Raw genomic sequence first — 18892 nt, 5'->3', positions numbered from 1 at the left:
AAGGGATCAAAAAATGGGTCAGAAGGAGAATATAGGAGACCCACAGGTGACTTGGAGTGCAGGATTCTCTATGCAGTTCTGGGTTACAGTCTCAGGGTAAGGAAGAGTAGATTAGCAGAAGCAGGAAGCCATAGCTACAAGGTGGAAGAGAGTGCTTGTGGATGCTTACAGACCAGAGCATAGGCCAAGAGAATAGTGACCACAACTCTCCTTAGATCATACCACCTTGGAAGAACTGAAACTTACAGAACTGAACATACAGATCTAGCTCTGAACATGGCAGCATGAAAAACTTGAAGCCTGGGACAGTTCCCACCTCTACCCCAGAAGCAGAGTTCAACTATAATATATAGTTAAAAGTCAAGGAAAAAGACAGAAAAATGAGCAAACAAAAAAAGAACTTGATAATAGAATGTTACTATGGTAACAGGGAAGATCAAAATACAAACTCATAAGAAGACAATGAGCTCAAAGCAGCTACATTGTAAAGTCTCAAAGAAAAATGTGAATGTGTCAGGCCCTAGAAGAAATTAAAAAGGATTTAAAAAATTAAATAAGACAGACAGAGGATAAATGAGGGGGGAAAATGAAAGTGATGGCTCCCTGGATAGAGAGTCATGCTTGGAGATGGGACAATCTGGGTTCGAATCTGACCTCAGACACTTTCCAGCTGTGTGACCCTAGGCAAGCCACTTAACTCTAACTGCCTGGTCCTTCCCACTCTTCTGCAGTGGAACTGATACTTAATAATTCTAAGACAGAAGATGAGGGTTAAGAAAAAAAAATAAAGTGATATAAGAGTCAACATTTCAGTAAATAAAGCACAAAAAATACTGAAGAAAATAACACCTTAGAAAACAGAATAGGACAAATGTTAGGAGAGGTATCAAAATCCACTAAAGAGAATAATTCCTTAAAAGCAGAATTGGCTTAATGGAAAAAGAGGTACAAAATTTTACTAAAGAAAACAATTACATAAAAAGTAGAATTGGTCAAATTGAAGAAGAGGCACAAAAGCTCACTGAAGAAAATAATTCTCTAAAAATTAGAATTGGGCAAATGAAAGCTAATAATTCTAATTATATGTAGAAAAATAAAAGCTAATAATCAAGAATCAATAAAACAAAACCAAAAGAATGAAAGAAAATGGAAGAAAATGTGAAATATCTCATTGGAAAAACAGCTGACCTGGAAAATAAATCCAGGAGAAATCATTTAAGAATTACTGGACTAGGGGCAGGTGGGTGGCACAGAGGATTGAAAGCCAGGGCTAGAGATGGGAGGTCTCGATTTCAAATCTGGCCTCAAACATTTCCTGGCTGTTCGTGACCTTGGGCACATAGGCAACATTGCCTAGCCCTTATTTATTGTTCTTCTGCCTTAGAACCAAAACACAGTTTTGATTCTAAAATGGAAGGTAAGGGCCTTAAAAAAGAAAAAGAGAATTAATGAACTGTAGAGAGCCAGAAATAAACAGTTTAATCTGTAAATCATATCAGATCCAGTTATAGCTGATGATTATAACTAACTAATGATTCCTTTCATTATTAAAAAGTTTTCCTGTGTAATAAATCATTTTAATTTAAAGAAAAGGGGGAAATATGAGGGAAGCCAATAGGAGAAACAGAGTCTTAAATAGATAAAAATCAGAGACTCCTCTTTTGACCCCTTTTGTTATCCTTGTGATTTCTTGTTGAAAAGTATTGAGGCCTTATTGAAGAGCTTTAGGTTCCTAGTGGGCCAACATTTAAAAAGTTAATGCTCTCCCCCTTTGGCCAGGAATGCAGCTGCCTGATATAGCCAAGGCCAAAACCTTAGCGGGGCAATTCAACCCTGAGAAAAATATTCCCCGACTTGGCTTTCTGATTAAAAACCCAGTCAAAATTTAGCCTTGGCCTTGGCCTGTTCTGAAGCCAATGAGACCGTTTGTGTTTTAATATGACATAATATATAACTTCTGCGCATCAGTAAAGTTTCAGGGGGGGTTCTTTTGTGTGAAATGAGTCTTGAAATATATATAATAAAATCCATGCTCCTAGAGACAGAGCTGGAAGCATGAGCTAAAAGATCTTCAGTGTCCCTTATTTCCTTATCAACTAAACTGTCCTTATCAGATTATCAGAGATGATAAAGAGATCTCAAGATTGAACTACCTGAAAGCCATAATAAAAAAAGGAGCCTAGTCATCATCCTTCAAGAAATTATTAAGGAAAACTGCATTGATATCCTAGAACCAGAAAGTAAAAGAAATTGAAAGAATCTATTGATGACTTCCTGAAAGAGATCCCAAAATAAAACTCCCAGGAATATTATAGTCAAACAATTAAAATATCTTGGAGCTACAGTCAAGATAACACAGGATTTAGCATCTTCTACATTAAAGGATCAGAGGGCTTAGAATATGATAGTCTGAAAAGCAAAGGAGCTGGAATTACAACTAAGAATCCCCTAACTGGCAAAGCAAAATATGATCCTTCATGGGGAAAAAAAAAGGATATTATTAAAAGTATAAAGACTTTCAAGTATTTCTGGCAAAATGTCTAAAGCAAAACAGAAAATTTGATTCTCAAATATCAGAGACAAGAGAAGTACAAAAAGGTAAATAAGAAAGAGAAATCATAAAGGATTTAATATGGTTAAAGTGTTTACATCCTTTATGGGAAAATGATACTTATAACTTCTAAGAATTTTTTCTTTATTAGGGCAGAGTGTACACAGACAGAGAACATGGATGTAAGTTGATTATGAGGAGATGATATTTAAAAAATTAAAGGGTGAGAAAAAGGGATGCATTGGGAAAAGGGGGAAGGGAGAGGTAGAAAGATATAAATTATCTCACATAAAAGATCATTATGATCAGTGGTAGTGACTTTTCCTTCTTTGGAATCCCTAACTTAGTTTTTTATTTTATTTTTTAAATTTTTAATTAATTAATTAATTAATATATGAACATATGTGTGTATATACATATACATCTATTTATTTATTTTTAACCTTTAACTTCTGTGTATTGGCTCTTTGGTGGAAGAGTAGTAAGGGTGGGCAATGAGGGTCACACAGCTGGGAAGTGTCTGAGGCCGAATTTGAACCTAGGACCTAGGACCTCCTGTCGCTAGGCCCAACTCTCAATCCACTGAGTTACCCAGCTGCCCCAGAAACAAAACACTTCTGAGGAAAGACAAGGTGAAAGGAGAATGAGAGAGAAGGATAGCACAGGGAAAAATACGATGGAGGGAAATAAACAGAAAGCAAAATTGCGAATCTGAATGGGATAAAATGGAAAGGGATTGCAAAGTGAATTTAAAAAACCTAACCGTACAATATGTTGTTTTATAAGAAATACACCTGAAGCAGAGTAAAAGAGGACTGAAGGAGAATCTCTTATGCTTCAATGGCAGAAAACAAACAAACAGGGATAGCAATTGTGATCTCAAACAAAGCAAAAGCAAAACTAGATCCAATTAAAAGAGATAAGTGGGGAAACTACATTTTGTTAAGAGGTACCATACAGGGGCAGCAAAGCTAGGCCTAAAGATAGGAAGTCCTGGGTTCAAATCTAGTCTCAGTCACTTCCTAGCTGTGTGACTCTGGTCAAGTCACTTAACCCCAACTGCCTAGCCCTTACCTCTCTTCTACCTTAGAATCCATACTCACTATTGATTCTAAGACAGAACAAAGGTTAAAAAAAATTACATCTACATTTAATCTGGAAAAAATATAATTAAAAAAAGGTACTGTAGACAATGAAATAATATCAATACTAAACATATATGTACAAAATGGTATAGCATCAAAAAATTTTTTTAAGTTATAGTTTTTCAGGTACTAGATAAGAAAAAAGAGAAACATCAGCAGTTACACATTACTTTGAGATGGTCTGTCCCATCAGGTTCTATGAAACTCAGCATTTCCTGCTCACCATAAACCTTTATTGCTCTAGTAGCCTCATGACAGCAGGACTTCTCCATTATTACCTTAACTATCCCTCTAAAACTGAAACCTTCTCTTTTAAACAAGTAAAATACGGGCAAAGAAATACATTTAGTTTGAAAAACACTATAAAAGCCAAGGATTTTTCCAATAGCATCAAAATTCTTAAGGAAAAAGTAAAATGAGTTATAGGAAGAAATATAAAACCATACTAGTGGTGGAATTGTGATTTAAACATTCTTGAGAACAATTTGAAACTATACCCAAAGGGCTACAAATCTGCGCATACCTTTTGACCCAGGAATAGTATACTAAAGAGATTTTTTAAAAAATCTTTGCTTGATGTTACATGTATAACCTACATTAAATTGCTTGTCATCTCAGAGTGGAGGGAGGTGAAGAGGAAAGGGAGAGAATTTAAAACTGGAAATTTTTTTTAAAAATGTTAAAAATTGTTTTTACATGTAATTGGGGGGAAAGTAAAATATTAAAAAGAAAGAAAGAAATGAACATAAGGAATAAGCCAAATGCTCAATCTTCTATCCCACAGGCAGCCACAGTAACAAGAGATGGCAATACATTACAGTTATATTGCCTAGCCAATATCAAGGCCTCAAATTCTGAGTTTGGAATTCCAGGAGAGGGAATCCAAACCTTCCAGAGAGATGAAACCAATTTGTTTCTCTATTTCAAAGAAAATGGTGACAGTCCAGTTTAGAACACATGCAGCCTATAATCTTGAATAGACGCCTCATTCTGTCTCTTACTAATCATACACATTTTCATTCATAGGTAACCTATAAGAAGCTTTTAGACTATAAAGCAACAAAGACTGCAAAAGAGCATAAATGGCCAGTTGCCATTTCTCTACTAGAAACTGAGAAAGTCAAAAGTACTTTCATGAAACCACTTATATGGCAAGAAATAAACAGTCATTAGTTCATATGGAAGATTAGTCCAATTTCTAGAAATGCCTAACTTGGTCTTGAATATACACATATTACTAATAACAACTTCTAGTAAAAATTGTGAAAGTTGAAACAATAGGGTAATACAAATGAAGAATAGACGACAGCTGGGAGACAGATATTAGTGGTGCAAAAATATGGCCAAGGCCACAATCTCTTCCTGACTTAATTTTTTTTAAACTCTTACTGAGACACTCAACTATTTCCTGACTTTTGAGAAATTCTGGGCATTCGAATTTATAAAAGTAGAAATCAAATATATAGTTAGTCTTCAAAGTAACTTAAGGCTCAAATTCCAAGTACATCTTCTAACCTCTCAGATAAAGAGGAAATTGTTAACAGAAAACTTCTGGGCTGTCTTGAGTATTAGTGTTGTGTTTTTAAAACAATATAAAACTTTTAAAGACAAGATAGCAGTGCATTCCTCATTAGACCTTTAAATCTGAGTTGTGTAGAGACAAGATCATAATTCTCTCTCTCTCTCTCTCTCTCTCTCTATATATATATATATATATATATCCTCCCTCCCCCCGTCAGGACACAAAAACAAGTTTAAATGAGTAGGTCAATTAATAGGCTGCTTTCCCTCCTGTTTAAGTGGTCTTCAGAATTGGCAGAAAATTTTAGCTTATGGCTGACTTTTATTATGATAAAAAATGATAAAGGCTGATATAATAATAGAAATTAGTATTTTAATTAAAGCCATGCTGATAGATAAAGTCATTAGACCACGCACTTGTAAGAATTCAAAACTGCCGCCCCAGCCATTATTGTTACCTCTGCGCGCTCAGGTAGCTAAAGAGGAAGTTCAAAGTCACTACAGGAGCCTATATTCCTTCTCTTACATGATCCCACTTCCTATCTACCATGAGGAATCATGGGAAATATAGTTTCAAAGTCTCCCACATGTCCATAGAAAATATATATATATATACTTTTAGATGGCATTTCCCAAATTTCACTTTTACACTTTCCAGATGAAATTAACTTCTAAACAGTCTAATTGTTCTGATATGAAGATACAGAATTCCAGTTATCAGATGGTGACAAAATAGTTTGACCCCAAGATGTAACCTTTAACTCTGAACACTGCCAATGTGAAATTATGCTGCATTCACCAGTCAAGAAAGAGTGAGGTTCCAATCCTGATGTAAAGTGTCCTGGAGAGAACACATCTGGGATAATGTGTTTTTGTCTGGATACCAATTGGCATGATAATGATAAATATCCAGAATAAGTAGACCAGAATAATGAGAGAACCCCAAACCAGAATATACAAAGCCAAGCTGAAGTAACTAGGGGGTTGGGGTTGGGGTAGGAAGGCAGCTAGATGGCTCAGTGGATTGAGAGCCAGGGCTAGAGATGAGAGGTCCTGGGTTCAAATCTGGTCTCAGACACTTCCAAGTTGAGTGACCCTGGGCAAGTCCCTTAACCTCCATTGCCTAACCCATACCACTTTGCTGCCTCAGAACCAATATGCAGTATTGATTCTAAGACAGAAAAAGATAAGGGTTTTAGTAAATAAAGTAACTGGAGGGTATTTTACCTAGAGAGGATACAAATGATAGGAAATGGAAAAAGAGAAAAATTCTGGAACAAGGCAAGAGATATGATAGCTTTTTTAAAGTATTTGAATAAATAGTACACTTGATTCCTTTCATTGCTTTTTTCTGCTCTCAGAAGATAAAATCAGATTTCAACTCAATATAAAACTAAACAAAACAAAGAACTTTCTAACCAATATAATTTTCCTAAAGAGGAATGTGTTGTTTCCCAGACAGTAGAGAATTCCCCATCGAGGGGGGAGCGGTCTTCAAACTGAAATTAGCTTGCCACTTTGCTGGGTATTTTTTTTTTTAAACCCTTACCTTCCGTCTTGGAGTCAATACTGTGTATTGGCTCCAAGGCAGAAGAGTGGTAAAGCTAGGCAATGGGGGTCAAGTGACTTGCCCAGGGTCACACAGCTGGGAAGTGTCTGAGGCCAGATTTGAACCTAGGACCTCCCTTCTCTAGGCCTGGCTCTCAATCCACTGAGCTACCCAGCTGCCCCCTGCTGGGTATTTTTTTTAATAAAGGTGATTGTTCCTCAGCTAGACTAGATGACAAAGAATATATTTTAAAGAGTATAAGGGGCAGAGTCAAGACGGCAGCTTAGAAGCAGCAGAAGCTAAAACCTCGCTGACTGTCCTTCCATACCAATCTTTAAAAAGTGCTTTAATACAAAAACCCAACAACAAGACAGAGCTAAAGGACTCTCATACTGAACACAACTTGAAAGGTAGGCAGAGAGAGTGGATCTCTACAATATAAGGGAGAGACCCAACACTGTTCCTCCACCTAATGAGCTGAGACCTGTGATAAGACTTGGGCTTACTGTGGGATTTCAGGGTGAAGACTGCAGCTGAGACGGTGTACCTGGGTACCACCACATGAAGCTTAGGGCTTTTGACAGCTGCTGGCAGGAAGGAATGGGGGAGGGCAACTGGTTGGGCACCCAGGGCCTCTCCCACAGCTGATGAAAATTTGGCCTCAGGGTAGATTAGTTCAGCAAGTCAGGTCAAGAGATCTAATCCAATAAACTAACAGAGCAGAGAGAAAAACAAAAGTTCCCTTCAGGGCAGAATAGCTCAAACACCCAGGTCCAGTAAACAGAAGAGCAAGTGTACAGTCCACAAAGAGGGGGGAAAAATATGAGTAAACAATAGAAGGGGAAAAACGGAAGTTACAATTGAAAAAACAGAATCGACAAAGGAGGATGGGACCCAAGGAACAACAAGCAAAACCTCAAAAAATCCAGGGAACTGGACTCAGGCTCTGAAGAGCTCAAAAAAGAATCAAAATTCAAATAAGACAGATTGAAGAAAATTGGGAAAAGGAGAAAAACAGCTTAAAAAGTAAAATAAGCCATCAGGAAATGGAGGCACATGAACTAAAACAAGAAAATAGTGTCTTAATTGGAAAATAAGACAAAAAAGTTTAAAAATGAAAAGAATGGTGGGGCAGCCAAGTGGCTCAGTGGACAGGAGGTCCTAGATTCAAATCTGACCTCTGACACTCCCTAACTATGTGACCCTCAGCAAGTCACTAAACCCCCATTGCCTAAGTTGGAAGGTAAGGGTTTAAGAAAAAAAAAGATGAAAAGAATGACTTGAAAAAGAGAATAGATCAAAAGGAAAAGAGGGATCAAAAGGTCATGGAAGAAATTCAGTCTTTAAAAATTAGAATTGGCAATTAGAAACTAATGACTTCAGGAGACATCAAGAAATTATAAAACAAAATAAAAAGAATCAAAAAATAGAAGAAAATATGAACTACCTCATTAAAGAGAGGATAGGTTCAAGGCAAGTTAAAGAAGAAATATAAAAGAACCCAGAGGGGGCAGTTGCTCAGTGGATTGAGAGCCAGGCCTAGAGATGGGAGGTCCTAGGTTCAAATCTGGCCTCAGTCACTTCCCAACTGTGTGACCCTAGGCAAGTCACTTGACCCCCATTGCCTACCCTTACCACTCTTCTGCCTTGAAGCCAATACACAGTATTGACTCCAAGACGGAAGGTAAGGGCTCAAAACAAATAAATAAATAAATAAAAAATAAAAAAATAAAAACACAGAAAACCAGCAACAAAAAATATAGATGTGGTAATGCATAGGTTTCTAAAACCTGAAACCATAAAAAAACTGCTGGGCCACTTTCCTTTTGACAAAGAACAGATCCTATCCCTTTGGAATGCCCACCTCATTTCATCTCTCTCACTACTCTCCCACTCCTTGACCCAGGCTCTTTCATCCAGGATCAATTTACATTGGCTGAAGACTTCTTATAAAGGGCAAAGCAATTAAATCATCTCCTATGTTTACCCTGAAAGGAGTGGCTAATCCTAGAGTCTTACTGAAAAAGGAAAATATTTCAAAGGCCAAAGGAAATCATCTGAAACAAAGCCCATTCACCAAGCACCAAAAAGCAGCTGAGTCAGTTATTTTTTATCCCCAAACACTAGTAAGGCTGGTACCTGATCTTTCTTCTCAGCCAGGCAGATTGGACCCTTCCACCTTAGATAAGGGCTTTTTTTTTCCTTCTGTGCTACAATTACCTCGAGAATTATAGATTCAGCACCTCTTAAAAGATTTGTCCTGGGGGGAGGCGGGAAATGGGAGGGTACAGGAGTGGTGGTGGTGGTGTCAGCTGTCCTGCCTGCTCTTTAATTAAGCCACATACTTGAATTTTTCAGGTCTGTTCCAGACAGCTTTCCCCATTCTGAACTAACTAAGCTGCTTCTTGGACTAGGTCAGACATGCCCTGATCCACTAGGAAAACAGGAGAGAAGCCTGGAACATGAAAGCATGGACAGGAAAAAAAAAAGATACTAAGTACTTGGAATATGATGGTGAAGAAGAACAATGAAGCCAGAAAGGGACAAATAAGGAAGTAGAAGGACTGTTATAAGAGGTCAGTCTAAGATTAGAAATCTTCAAGTTATAAAATCAAAAGGCTAAGAGAGAACATGAGTTAAGCAGTATAGAGCAATAGGGAAAACACTGGGCAGGAAGGGGGTCAGAAGAACTGAGTTTTAGTCCTGCTTTGTTACTAAGTAACTGTGACCCTGAGCAAGTCACTTAACTCTGCTTGAGTTCAGTTTCTTTATCTATAAAGCATGGTGGTTAGATTAGAGCAGCTCTAAACCTTCTTCCAAGCCTAATATTTTCCCAACTTTTATGATAACTAGGGGATACAGTATGGGACTAAAAATTTGCAATGAACAATTCACCAAGAAGCAATAATAACTATTTATACTTAAACAGAACTTTTGCAAAGTGCTTTCCTCAAAACAACTTAAGGAGGTAATGCATGTATATAACCAAGCATTAACAAACAGTGATTATAAACACAGGAGCAACAGGATGATAAACCAAGCTGATGTCTCAGAAATCCTCCAGCACCTTGCTTGTTGGCCACAGGAGCACTCCAAGCATCAGTCCTCTGGCTCTTTTTTCTATTACTGCTATCCAAGTGAATGTGGACCTATTAAAATAAACACAAGATTGTTCCGCAGGTTGCCACAGAAAGGATAAACAATGAATTTTTGCTATTATTTCTCAGTCCAGAGCAAACATAGAACCATGTGCACCAGACCCTCCCAACTTTGATATGGACTTTTCTAACTATGCCTTTAGGGGGTGTGCCAAAAGGAAATTTCAATATGACCAACTGTTATAACATTCCTAAGCCCTCAAAGGAGTTCAGGCCCCTTGGAGATGGCAAGTCAGAATTCATAAAATCTCTGTATCTCGAGAAAGGAGATACTAAGAGTAAAACTCACTTACTTTATAATATTTTGAAACTGTATGCCCCTGCATTAGGTTGGCTGCACCTTCTGGGGGTTCAATACTGAAAACAATCTGTAAGATAGAGACACAAGACAGGATACAATATAAAAATGACAAAATCCAGAAACAAGCAATCAAATGATCAATTGCTCTAACTCTGCCTCTCTTTCCCTGCCCCAAAAACTTTCCTTCATCTTACAAAATCTTTCTATGGTATCTTTTCTCTATCCTAAATAATGTAAATCACTTCCTTGATTTCCTATGATTAAGGCCAGGGAAGAGGAGTCCTAGCACAGACTATAAAATATGGCAGACAGTAAGGCAGAGAGAAGTCTGGGGTCTATTCAATAAATATTCTCTCTAATTACCAGAATGAATACCAGGTGCCTTTGTCTACAACACAGTATACTGCTCCACATAGACAATTTCCCAGAACTTCTGTAGCCAAAAACTTTTCTGCTGGAAAAAGTTCCATCTTTCCCATTGTGCCAAGAACAAATCCAAGAGATGGAGTGGGAACACTTTAGGCCATTCAAAGAGCCTTATGGAGCTTTTCCCAAAAAGTGGCTGACTGCCTGGAAGAGACCTACTGGCTACTTAATTGATCCTGAGACCCACAGTGGGCTTCTTGTATTCAGTACCATGGAAATACAAAAGATTTTGAATCTAAGAGTTGGAAAGGAACTCAGAAACTTACCTAATAGAACCTGTATTATTATAACATGGCTGAGGAGTTGTCCACCTGTGCTTGTAGAGCTCCAGAAAAGTAACTTCTCTTCCTCCTTCATAAGTAGCCCATTCCACTTCTGGAAGGCCTTGTTAAAGCCTTTCCTGACATTGAGTCTAAAGCTACCCATCTTCAGCTTCTACCCCTTCCTTCTTGTTTTCCCCTCTGGGGTTCAAGCAAAATAAATATAATCCCTTTTTCATGGAATAACCTTTCAAATACTTGACGATAGTTATTGGATTCCATCTTTCCCTTCTCCAAAGTCTTTCCAAGGATCAACATCTTCCTAGCAGGTGGTGTCTGACTTGGGCAAAAAATATATATATTTTCTGTATAGAGAAAATATATATATATATATGTGTGTGTGTGTATGTATATATATATATATATATATACATACACACACACACACATACATATATATAATATAGCCATAGGCTAGAGTTAGTTGGGTTTTTTTGCTCCCCTAAAAGCACTATGCTTTTGACATTAAAATATAATTGGAGGGGCAGCTGGGTAGCTCAGTGGATTGAGAGCCAGGCCTAGAGACTCCTAGGTTCAAATCTGGCCTCAGACACTTCCCAGCTGTGTGACCCTGGGCAAGTGTCACTTGACCCCCCATTGCCTACCCTTACCACTCTTCCACCTAGGAGCCAATACACAGAAGTTAAGGGTTAAAAAAAAATAATTAAAAAAAATATATAATTGGAAAGGCAAGATGTGTGTGTGTGTGTGTGTGTGTGTGTGTATACACACACACAGAAAATGTTTGAATAATAATATGGGGCAGTAAATTATTAAATACCAAAATGAATGGTATAAATAATATAGGATACTGGAAAAGGGGGAAAGCTAGTTCATGAAACAGTCAGGGAAGACCTCATGGATGAAGTGGAAATTGTGCTGATCTCTCTTGGTAGAATTTGGAATAGGTTGGAAGGACATTCAAAAAAGTGGGCAAAGCATTAATAAAGGATTAGAGTCAAGACCCAAGGGGGACTTAGGAAATCCACCTGGACTAGAATACAAGGTTCATTTAGAGGGATTAGTGGAAGAGAATATGGATAGGTGAAATGGGGATCTAATTGTAAATGGCCTTGAAAGCAGAGCTGAGATTAAATCTTATCCTGTAGGCAGTGAGAAGTCAGTGGAGGTTTCTCAGCAGGGGATAAAATGATGTTGAAAATAATGAAGTTGGGCGGAGCTAGGTGGCTTAGTGGATTGAGAAATAGGTCTAAAGATGGGAAGTCCTGGGTTCAAATGTGGCTTCAGATACTTCCTAGCTGTGTGACCCTGAGCAAGTCACTTAACTCCAATTGCCTAGCCCTTCTTCAACCTTAGAACCAGTCCTTGGCATTAATTCCAAGATGGAAGGTAAGGGTTTTAAAAAAAATAATCAAGTGGGCATTTTAGGGAAATGAACAAGAAGTTTGTTGACATGATCCATGCACAAAGCAGCAGTGAAAGTGGAAAGAAAGGGGCAAATCTGAGAAACACTTTGAAACACTGACCAAAGCTGGGGGGGGGGGGGGGAGGGGGGAAGCAGCTAAGTAGCTCAGTGGATTGAGAGCCAGGCTTAGAGACAGGAGGTCCTAGATTCAAATCTGGCCTCAGACCTGTGTGACCCTGGNTGAGAAACACTTTGAAACACTGACGAGGGGGGGGGGGGGGGGGGGGGGGGGGGGAAGCAGCTAAGTAGCTCAGTGGATTGAGAGCCAGGCTTAGAGACAGGAGGTCCTAGATTCAAATCTGGCCTCAGACCTGTGTGACCCTGGGCAAGTCACTTAACCCTCATTGCCTAGCCCTTACCACTCTTCTGCCTTGGAGCCAATACACAGAAGGTAAGGGTTTAAGGAAAAAAAAAAAAAACAACTCTAGTACAGACAGGAAAGAAAGGAAGAAGTTAAAGATGACTCCAAGGATTTGAACCTAAGGCCTGGAAGAAAAGTAAATGTAACTGATAAAAAAGGGAAATTAAAAAGAGAAATCAATTTGAGAAAACTCCAGATCAGATGGTTGGGAACTAGATTTGCTTGTTAATTAAGCTCAAATTGTAAGGCCTCTCTCTACCAGGTTTTATTCTATAAACTTTCTGTAAATCTCATACCCGCCTCAATGAAGAGGAACAACTTAATATCATCTGCGCTATCCTCTAAAAGTGACAGTGGATGGAGTTCCAATGATTTTTAAATATTTCATTTTAATTTTAAATTTCCTTCAGCCCAATTTGTCTTACTCTAATGAAGAGAACAGCAATAAACAAAAAAACCACTATGTGAAAGTAACAAATCTGTAGCTCCTCAGGCCTTTTCAAAATGAAGCTAGCCAATTGGAAATTTCATTCAACATTCAATAAACATTTATACCTACCAAATGCTATTTATTCCTCCTCCAAATTCATATCTACATAGCATTTCAGCATTTACAAAATGCTCTCTGTATGTTATCTCATCTGAAGCCAACAGCGATGTTGTAAGATAGTACAACTATTACCATCTCTATTTGTAAAGTGGGGAAACAAAGGCTCTGAAAAGTTAAGCCAATGGATGATCACATTTCTTCTGAAAGGTTTTCCAATTTGAGTATTCAAAACATGCTTATTCATTTACTACTGGCTTGCCAGCACCTGACTAGGGGAGATAGTTAAAGGCAAGACTCCAAGGAAATGCAGAACACATGAGGCAAACCAAGTGAAACACTTTGAGCTACAGATGATGCAAAATGAAGCATTTCCCAAACTTCGGGTAACTCTGTGTCACATCTGCTGACAGAGGGGGCATAGTGTAGTGCAATGAGTCACATCAGAGTACACAAGTTTGAATCTTGACTCGAGCAGATCATTTGACTTCCCTAAGCCTCAATTTCCTCCTGTAAAGAGGAAAGTTAGTTGGATGACTTGGTCTCTGAGGTCTCTTCTGGCTCTAAATCTAGAATTTTAAATTACTTCTCTCTAGACTTCAGTTGTTTTTGTTTTGATTTGAAAACTGTACTAGAAGAGGGTTAGAATAGATGAGCAAGGGTCTCTTCCAGCTCTAGACCCATGATCCTGTGAAGTTCTGAGGAATCATTTATGTAGAAGAAACATCCCATATCTGCTCTTAAGTTTAGTTTAAAGAGAAACCATGATAGTACTATCTCAAACTACAGAGGAATAAGCTCTATGGGCCAAAGTAACACCAAAATAAGGGTCTTTCTGCTAACTTTTCTCAGTTTTCTGGACAGTGATTCCAGCAGGATTTCTGAAATTATCCATCCTTTATGCTTTCAAAGAGTTAATTTCCTATTACCAATTATTAATCTGGTCAAAAAGAGAAGATCCCTAGAAATAATCAGAAGAGGAAGGGGCATTCTTATAAGGAATCTGGAAACACCAGGAAAACAAAATCTTATTTCATTCATGTGGATTTTTTTCCTCCCTTTCTCATGAAGTGGTATAGAAATCAAGAAATCTCTGCTACATTTAATTCTGGAGCAGATGAATTAAGTGAGAGAGGCAAAGGAACTTTTGCAGCAATGACCCTTTTGCAATTTATGGTAGAAAAATAGATGCATCCATCTGTTTGTTTCCAGGAAGCACTAAAAATGAAAGAGAAAACATCAAAGAGAATAAATCTAACTACACTGCCTTGGTATTTGGAGTGAAATACCTCACATACCCATCATATATAATCCCTTAAAGTCCTTTAAAACAAAACCAAATAACTATCACTTTCTGTCTTAGAATCGATTCTAAATATTGGTTCCATGGCAGAAGAAGAGTGGTATGGGCTAGAGCAGTGTTGGGCAAACTATGGCTGGAGGCCAGATGCAGCCCCCTGAAATGTTCTATCAGGACGCTGGACATTATTCCTAATCTGATGAATACAATGAGTAGGATACAAAACAATGAAACTTCAGAAGAGTTGCCTTAGAAACAGACTGACAGATGAGCATTTCCTTTCCTTTGGCCCCCTCTTTAAAAAGTTTGCCCATCACTGGGCTAGAGAGGCATTTGGGGTTAAGTGAATTGCCACACAGCCAGGAAGTGTCCTGACGTCAGATTTGAACCTAGGACCTCCTGTCTTCTGGCTTGGCTCTCTATCCACTGAACCCCTAGCTGTCCCATCCTTTGAAATTCTGACCAACAAGAAAACAGAGAGGCTACTGATTTCTACAGAGAGTACTAGAAAACCTTTACAAAAGCAACGATAGTCTAGCTACTACTCCCTTGGCGAGTACTAGAGGGCAGGATAGAACAGAATCCTTGTCAGTGAAACAAGAGATAAGAAGTAGGAAGGGGAAAGCCAGAGCAAAGAATAAGCACCTGAACTTAATCAAGCACAGTCACTTGATCTCAATCTTGAGGGCACTGCCAGCAATGCTGCTGGAAAAGTGACATCAAAATGCAGTGATGTGCCAAGAATTAAGCAACTTCATATACTTTAGTTCCAGTCCAAAGTCCAGGCCAATTCTCTTTCCATCAATTCATTCCATAGTATTTGAACCTGATATTTGGTTTCATTTCTCTATTCTGTAACTAGCACCTCTTTTAGGGCACATAATGAAACACACTACGGACCTCCCGACAGAGAAGTGATGGGTACAGGGTGCGGAATGAGATATATATTTTGGGCTATGACCAATATAGTTTAATTAAATTATATGCATATTTGCCTTAAAGGTTTTGTTTTTCTTTCTTTCTCATGGTGGGGGGGGGGGGGATAAATATTTTTAGGTGAAAAGAATAAAAAATTTTAAACTAGCACCTCTTTTATGGAGCATTTGTAGAGTAGTAATGAAGAAAAGAGCTGCTTCTCTTAGTTTTTCCCAGTGGTTCCCAGTTTTATATATGGGGTTTTTCCATTCTTCTACATCTTACCCATCCTTTATTATTATTTTTTAAAGTTTATTTAATTAATTAATTTAGGGTATTTTACCATGGTTACGTGAATCATGTTCTTTCCCTCCTCTCCTCCCACTCCCTTCCCACAATGAGCAATTCCACTGGGTTTTATATGTGTCATTGATCAAGACCTGTTTCCATATTATTAATATTTGTACTAGGTGTACCCATCCTTTAAAGCCCAGCTCAGGTTCTACCTTCTTGAAGTTTTCCCAAACAACTCCAGTTATCCATATTTATAGCACTTGGCACCTATACCATCCATTCTGCCATCTCCTAATGTTGCTTTAGACTTCTCTGACTGTTTTATGTGGATCTTTCCCCAACCAAACCAGGGTTAAAAACCATGTTATATACTGCTGTAGTCTCTTAAGAATAGACACATTAATAGATTATATCAGATATCATAGACGTCTTAGCACAACAGATAAATAGTTGATGCCCAATAAATGTTTTCAATAAATTGAGTTACATTTGGGGCACTTCTAGCTTTCTTAAGGTCCTTCTGGGATGAGCTGTTGGATAGGCAACTGGATTAGAAGTTGTACATAGACATTCTGCTTTTGATTTGGTGATTGGCTTAACACTGAGAACACAGGCCCTTTTCATTCCATTCAATAGTGTGGGTGTAAAGGAAGAAATAACAGTTCCTTACAGGAAAACAACCCAATTACAAGAAACCAGACTATCTTGCCAGGACATCAGAAAAGCTAAAATGTTTCAATAACTGCTCTGCTCAGGTTACCCACACTCTTCCAGGGCCTATGCCAGGTTAGGTTTGTGAATGCCCTATTATTTGCCAGATTTCCAGGGTGAAATAAACTAAGCTGATTTCATAAACTTGCCCAGGATACCTAGAGAAGGCCCTTGAACAATAATGACAGTAGCTCTAAAGTAGGAAGGACCATCATATGGCCTACATTGATTCCATATGAATGATTTGTTAAAAAGATCACTATCACAGTGTGGGATTCCTAAAAACAAGGATATGTAATAAATGCTTGTGGAATAAATACATGTTCCACTTACTGAACACTGGTAGTGGAAAGCTATGAACAAACAAAAATGTCTGATATATTTAAGGGCCATCTGTTTTAAAATATATGATTCAATACAAAATAATATATAGACTAGAGATGGGAAAAACCTTATTGAAGACTAGCAAATCCTTAATGAATCCAGTCATCTGGATTTCTCCTTCCCTTTTCCTTCCCCTGTCTTTCTTTCTCCCTCCCTCCTTCTGGCTCTCTCTTTTTCTGTTTTTTCCCCCACTAAATTAGATCTCACAAGAAGACCCAGCTCCATCTGGTGGTGACAAGAAAGGAATACACCACAATTTAATGTACCTGCAAGTTTAGAAAGAATGACTGGTATAATAATGGCAAGAAACTAAAGAAGGTAGAATTAAAGGTAGTTTCAAATTTTGAATAGTTCTTGGAACTTCTAAGGAGAATTATGGTAAATGAATAAGAAGAAGCTATTGAATTAGGAATAGATTTGTTTATCACCTGGATAGGACCACAAAACATGAGATTTCCAAAGAGTCCTATTTTTTCTGGAACTATTTAAACATAGCTGGACCCAATCTTAATAAAAATCTACTTGCCTGACTCCTTCAGAAAATGTTTACAGCCATTCCCAAAATCTGATAGAAACATTAAACAAACCAACCCAACATTATAGAACATCAGTCAGTGTAGTATAAGTGGAAATAATAATGACAATAATAATATTAGCTATCATACAACAGCAACAATAATAATAGCTAGCATTTATTTAGACCTTTAAGGTTTGCTAAGTGCTTTACATATGTGTTGCTTTTAAGAGTCAGGAAAATTTGTCTCAAATCTTGTCTCAGGAACTTACTAGATATGTGATTTCATGCAAGTCATTTAACCACTCTAGAATTCACTTGACTCATGTGTAAAATGTGTAAAAAGAGGATTGAATTGTACGGTCCCTTCCATCTCTAAAACTATGATCTATGACCAGGAACCTATGTACAATGTACAATGGGATTTCCAGACCATGTTTCAATTTGATGCCTTTGTATTCCATCCAACAGCTTCTGTTAATAGTCTTCTCAATGCATACCAGTCCAAAACGCTTTTAGAGAGAACTCTTTTTAGATCTTGGGGAGGCAAAAGCCTCTTATTATCTCTCTGCCACATTTCTTATTATATGTATGGCCAGAAAAAGACAAAAGATGGGAGCTGATTTCTAGAATTTATTATTTACCTGAATGATGTCTACCAGCTTTTGTAAGCCTGCTGTGTTGTTAAAAATCCCAGTACCTATGGATAAAAGTAAAAAAAATAGTAAATTCATCTCATATAAATACAAATAAACATCTAGAGCAAAATTGAACACTGGCATCCTGCATCTTTGAATAGTCTTCTGGTCAAGAACTGTCTAAAAGGCAGAGTACAACTAGGCTCGTAGAGATCAAAACAGCTACTTAAAATAGCCATACTGCTCCATAGACTCCTAAAATCTCAATAGACTTCAGGTAGTGGCTAAACCTCTCTTTCATTTCTTTCTAGTCGGTACTCTCACGTTAGGGAAACTTGAGGTTTCTTCTCAGGCTAAATGCTTGATGCCCAATTTATTAATGAAAAGGCTTTCCCCAGAGGAAGAAACATGTGAAGTTATACAGAACAATAATTTTATCTCCTTTGGATTAAAAAAAAAGGGTTGTGTGGTTGCCTAGGGGAGTAGTCATGCCACTTGTTACATAATTCTACCTAGGAATTTTGCTGAGAAACCTACTGTAAAAATTGTTAATAAGAATACTGCTTTTGCAAATTCAGTATAACACAGACACTAAATAAGATTAATTCTTCAATGTCAAAACCACAGAGGATAGAACAGTTAACTTGACAATAGAACTTACTCTAGATTATATTATAGGGCAATTCCAATTGTTTGACAATGACCCTTGATGATCTACAAAGTTGGGGGGAGGAGGCAGCTACAGTTTTACCAGTCACTGAAGCACTGGCAGTGAAGTTTTATATCACTGCAAAATTCCTTAAGTTACACTGGCCATATTAATGGCTCAAA

The 18892-nt window shown here is 37.8% G+C and overlaps 1 protein-coding gene across 1 annotated transcript in view; it reads right to left on the bottom strand.

Annotated features, from left to right (window-relative positions):
- The window catches only part of RTEL1 (regulator of telomere elongation helicase 1), a 109102-nt gene that overhangs the window by 54776 nt on the left and 35434 nt on the right, over window positions 1-18892 (bottom strand). The window contains exons 13-15 of the mRNA XM_044663881.1: window positions 18068-18123; window positions 10218-10292; window positions 9834-9915 (exon numbers count right to left, since the gene is read on the bottom strand). Of these exons, the coding sequence (XP_044519816.1) occupies window positions 9834-9915; window positions 10218-10292; window positions 18068-18123 (213 nt within the window). The remainder of the gene's footprint in view (window positions 1-9833; window positions 9916-10217; window positions 10293-18067; window positions 18124-18892) is intronic.

Source organism: Gracilinanus agilis, chromosome 2, assembly GCF_016433145.1.
Source record: "Gracilinanus agilis isolate LMUSP501 chromosome 2, AgileGrace, whole genome shotgun sequence".
Lineage (NCBI taxonomy): Eukaryota > Metazoa > Chordata > Mammalia > Didelphimorphia > Didelphidae > Gracilinanus > Gracilinanus agilis.
This window is presented reverse-complemented; position numbering and strand designations above follow the sequence as displayed.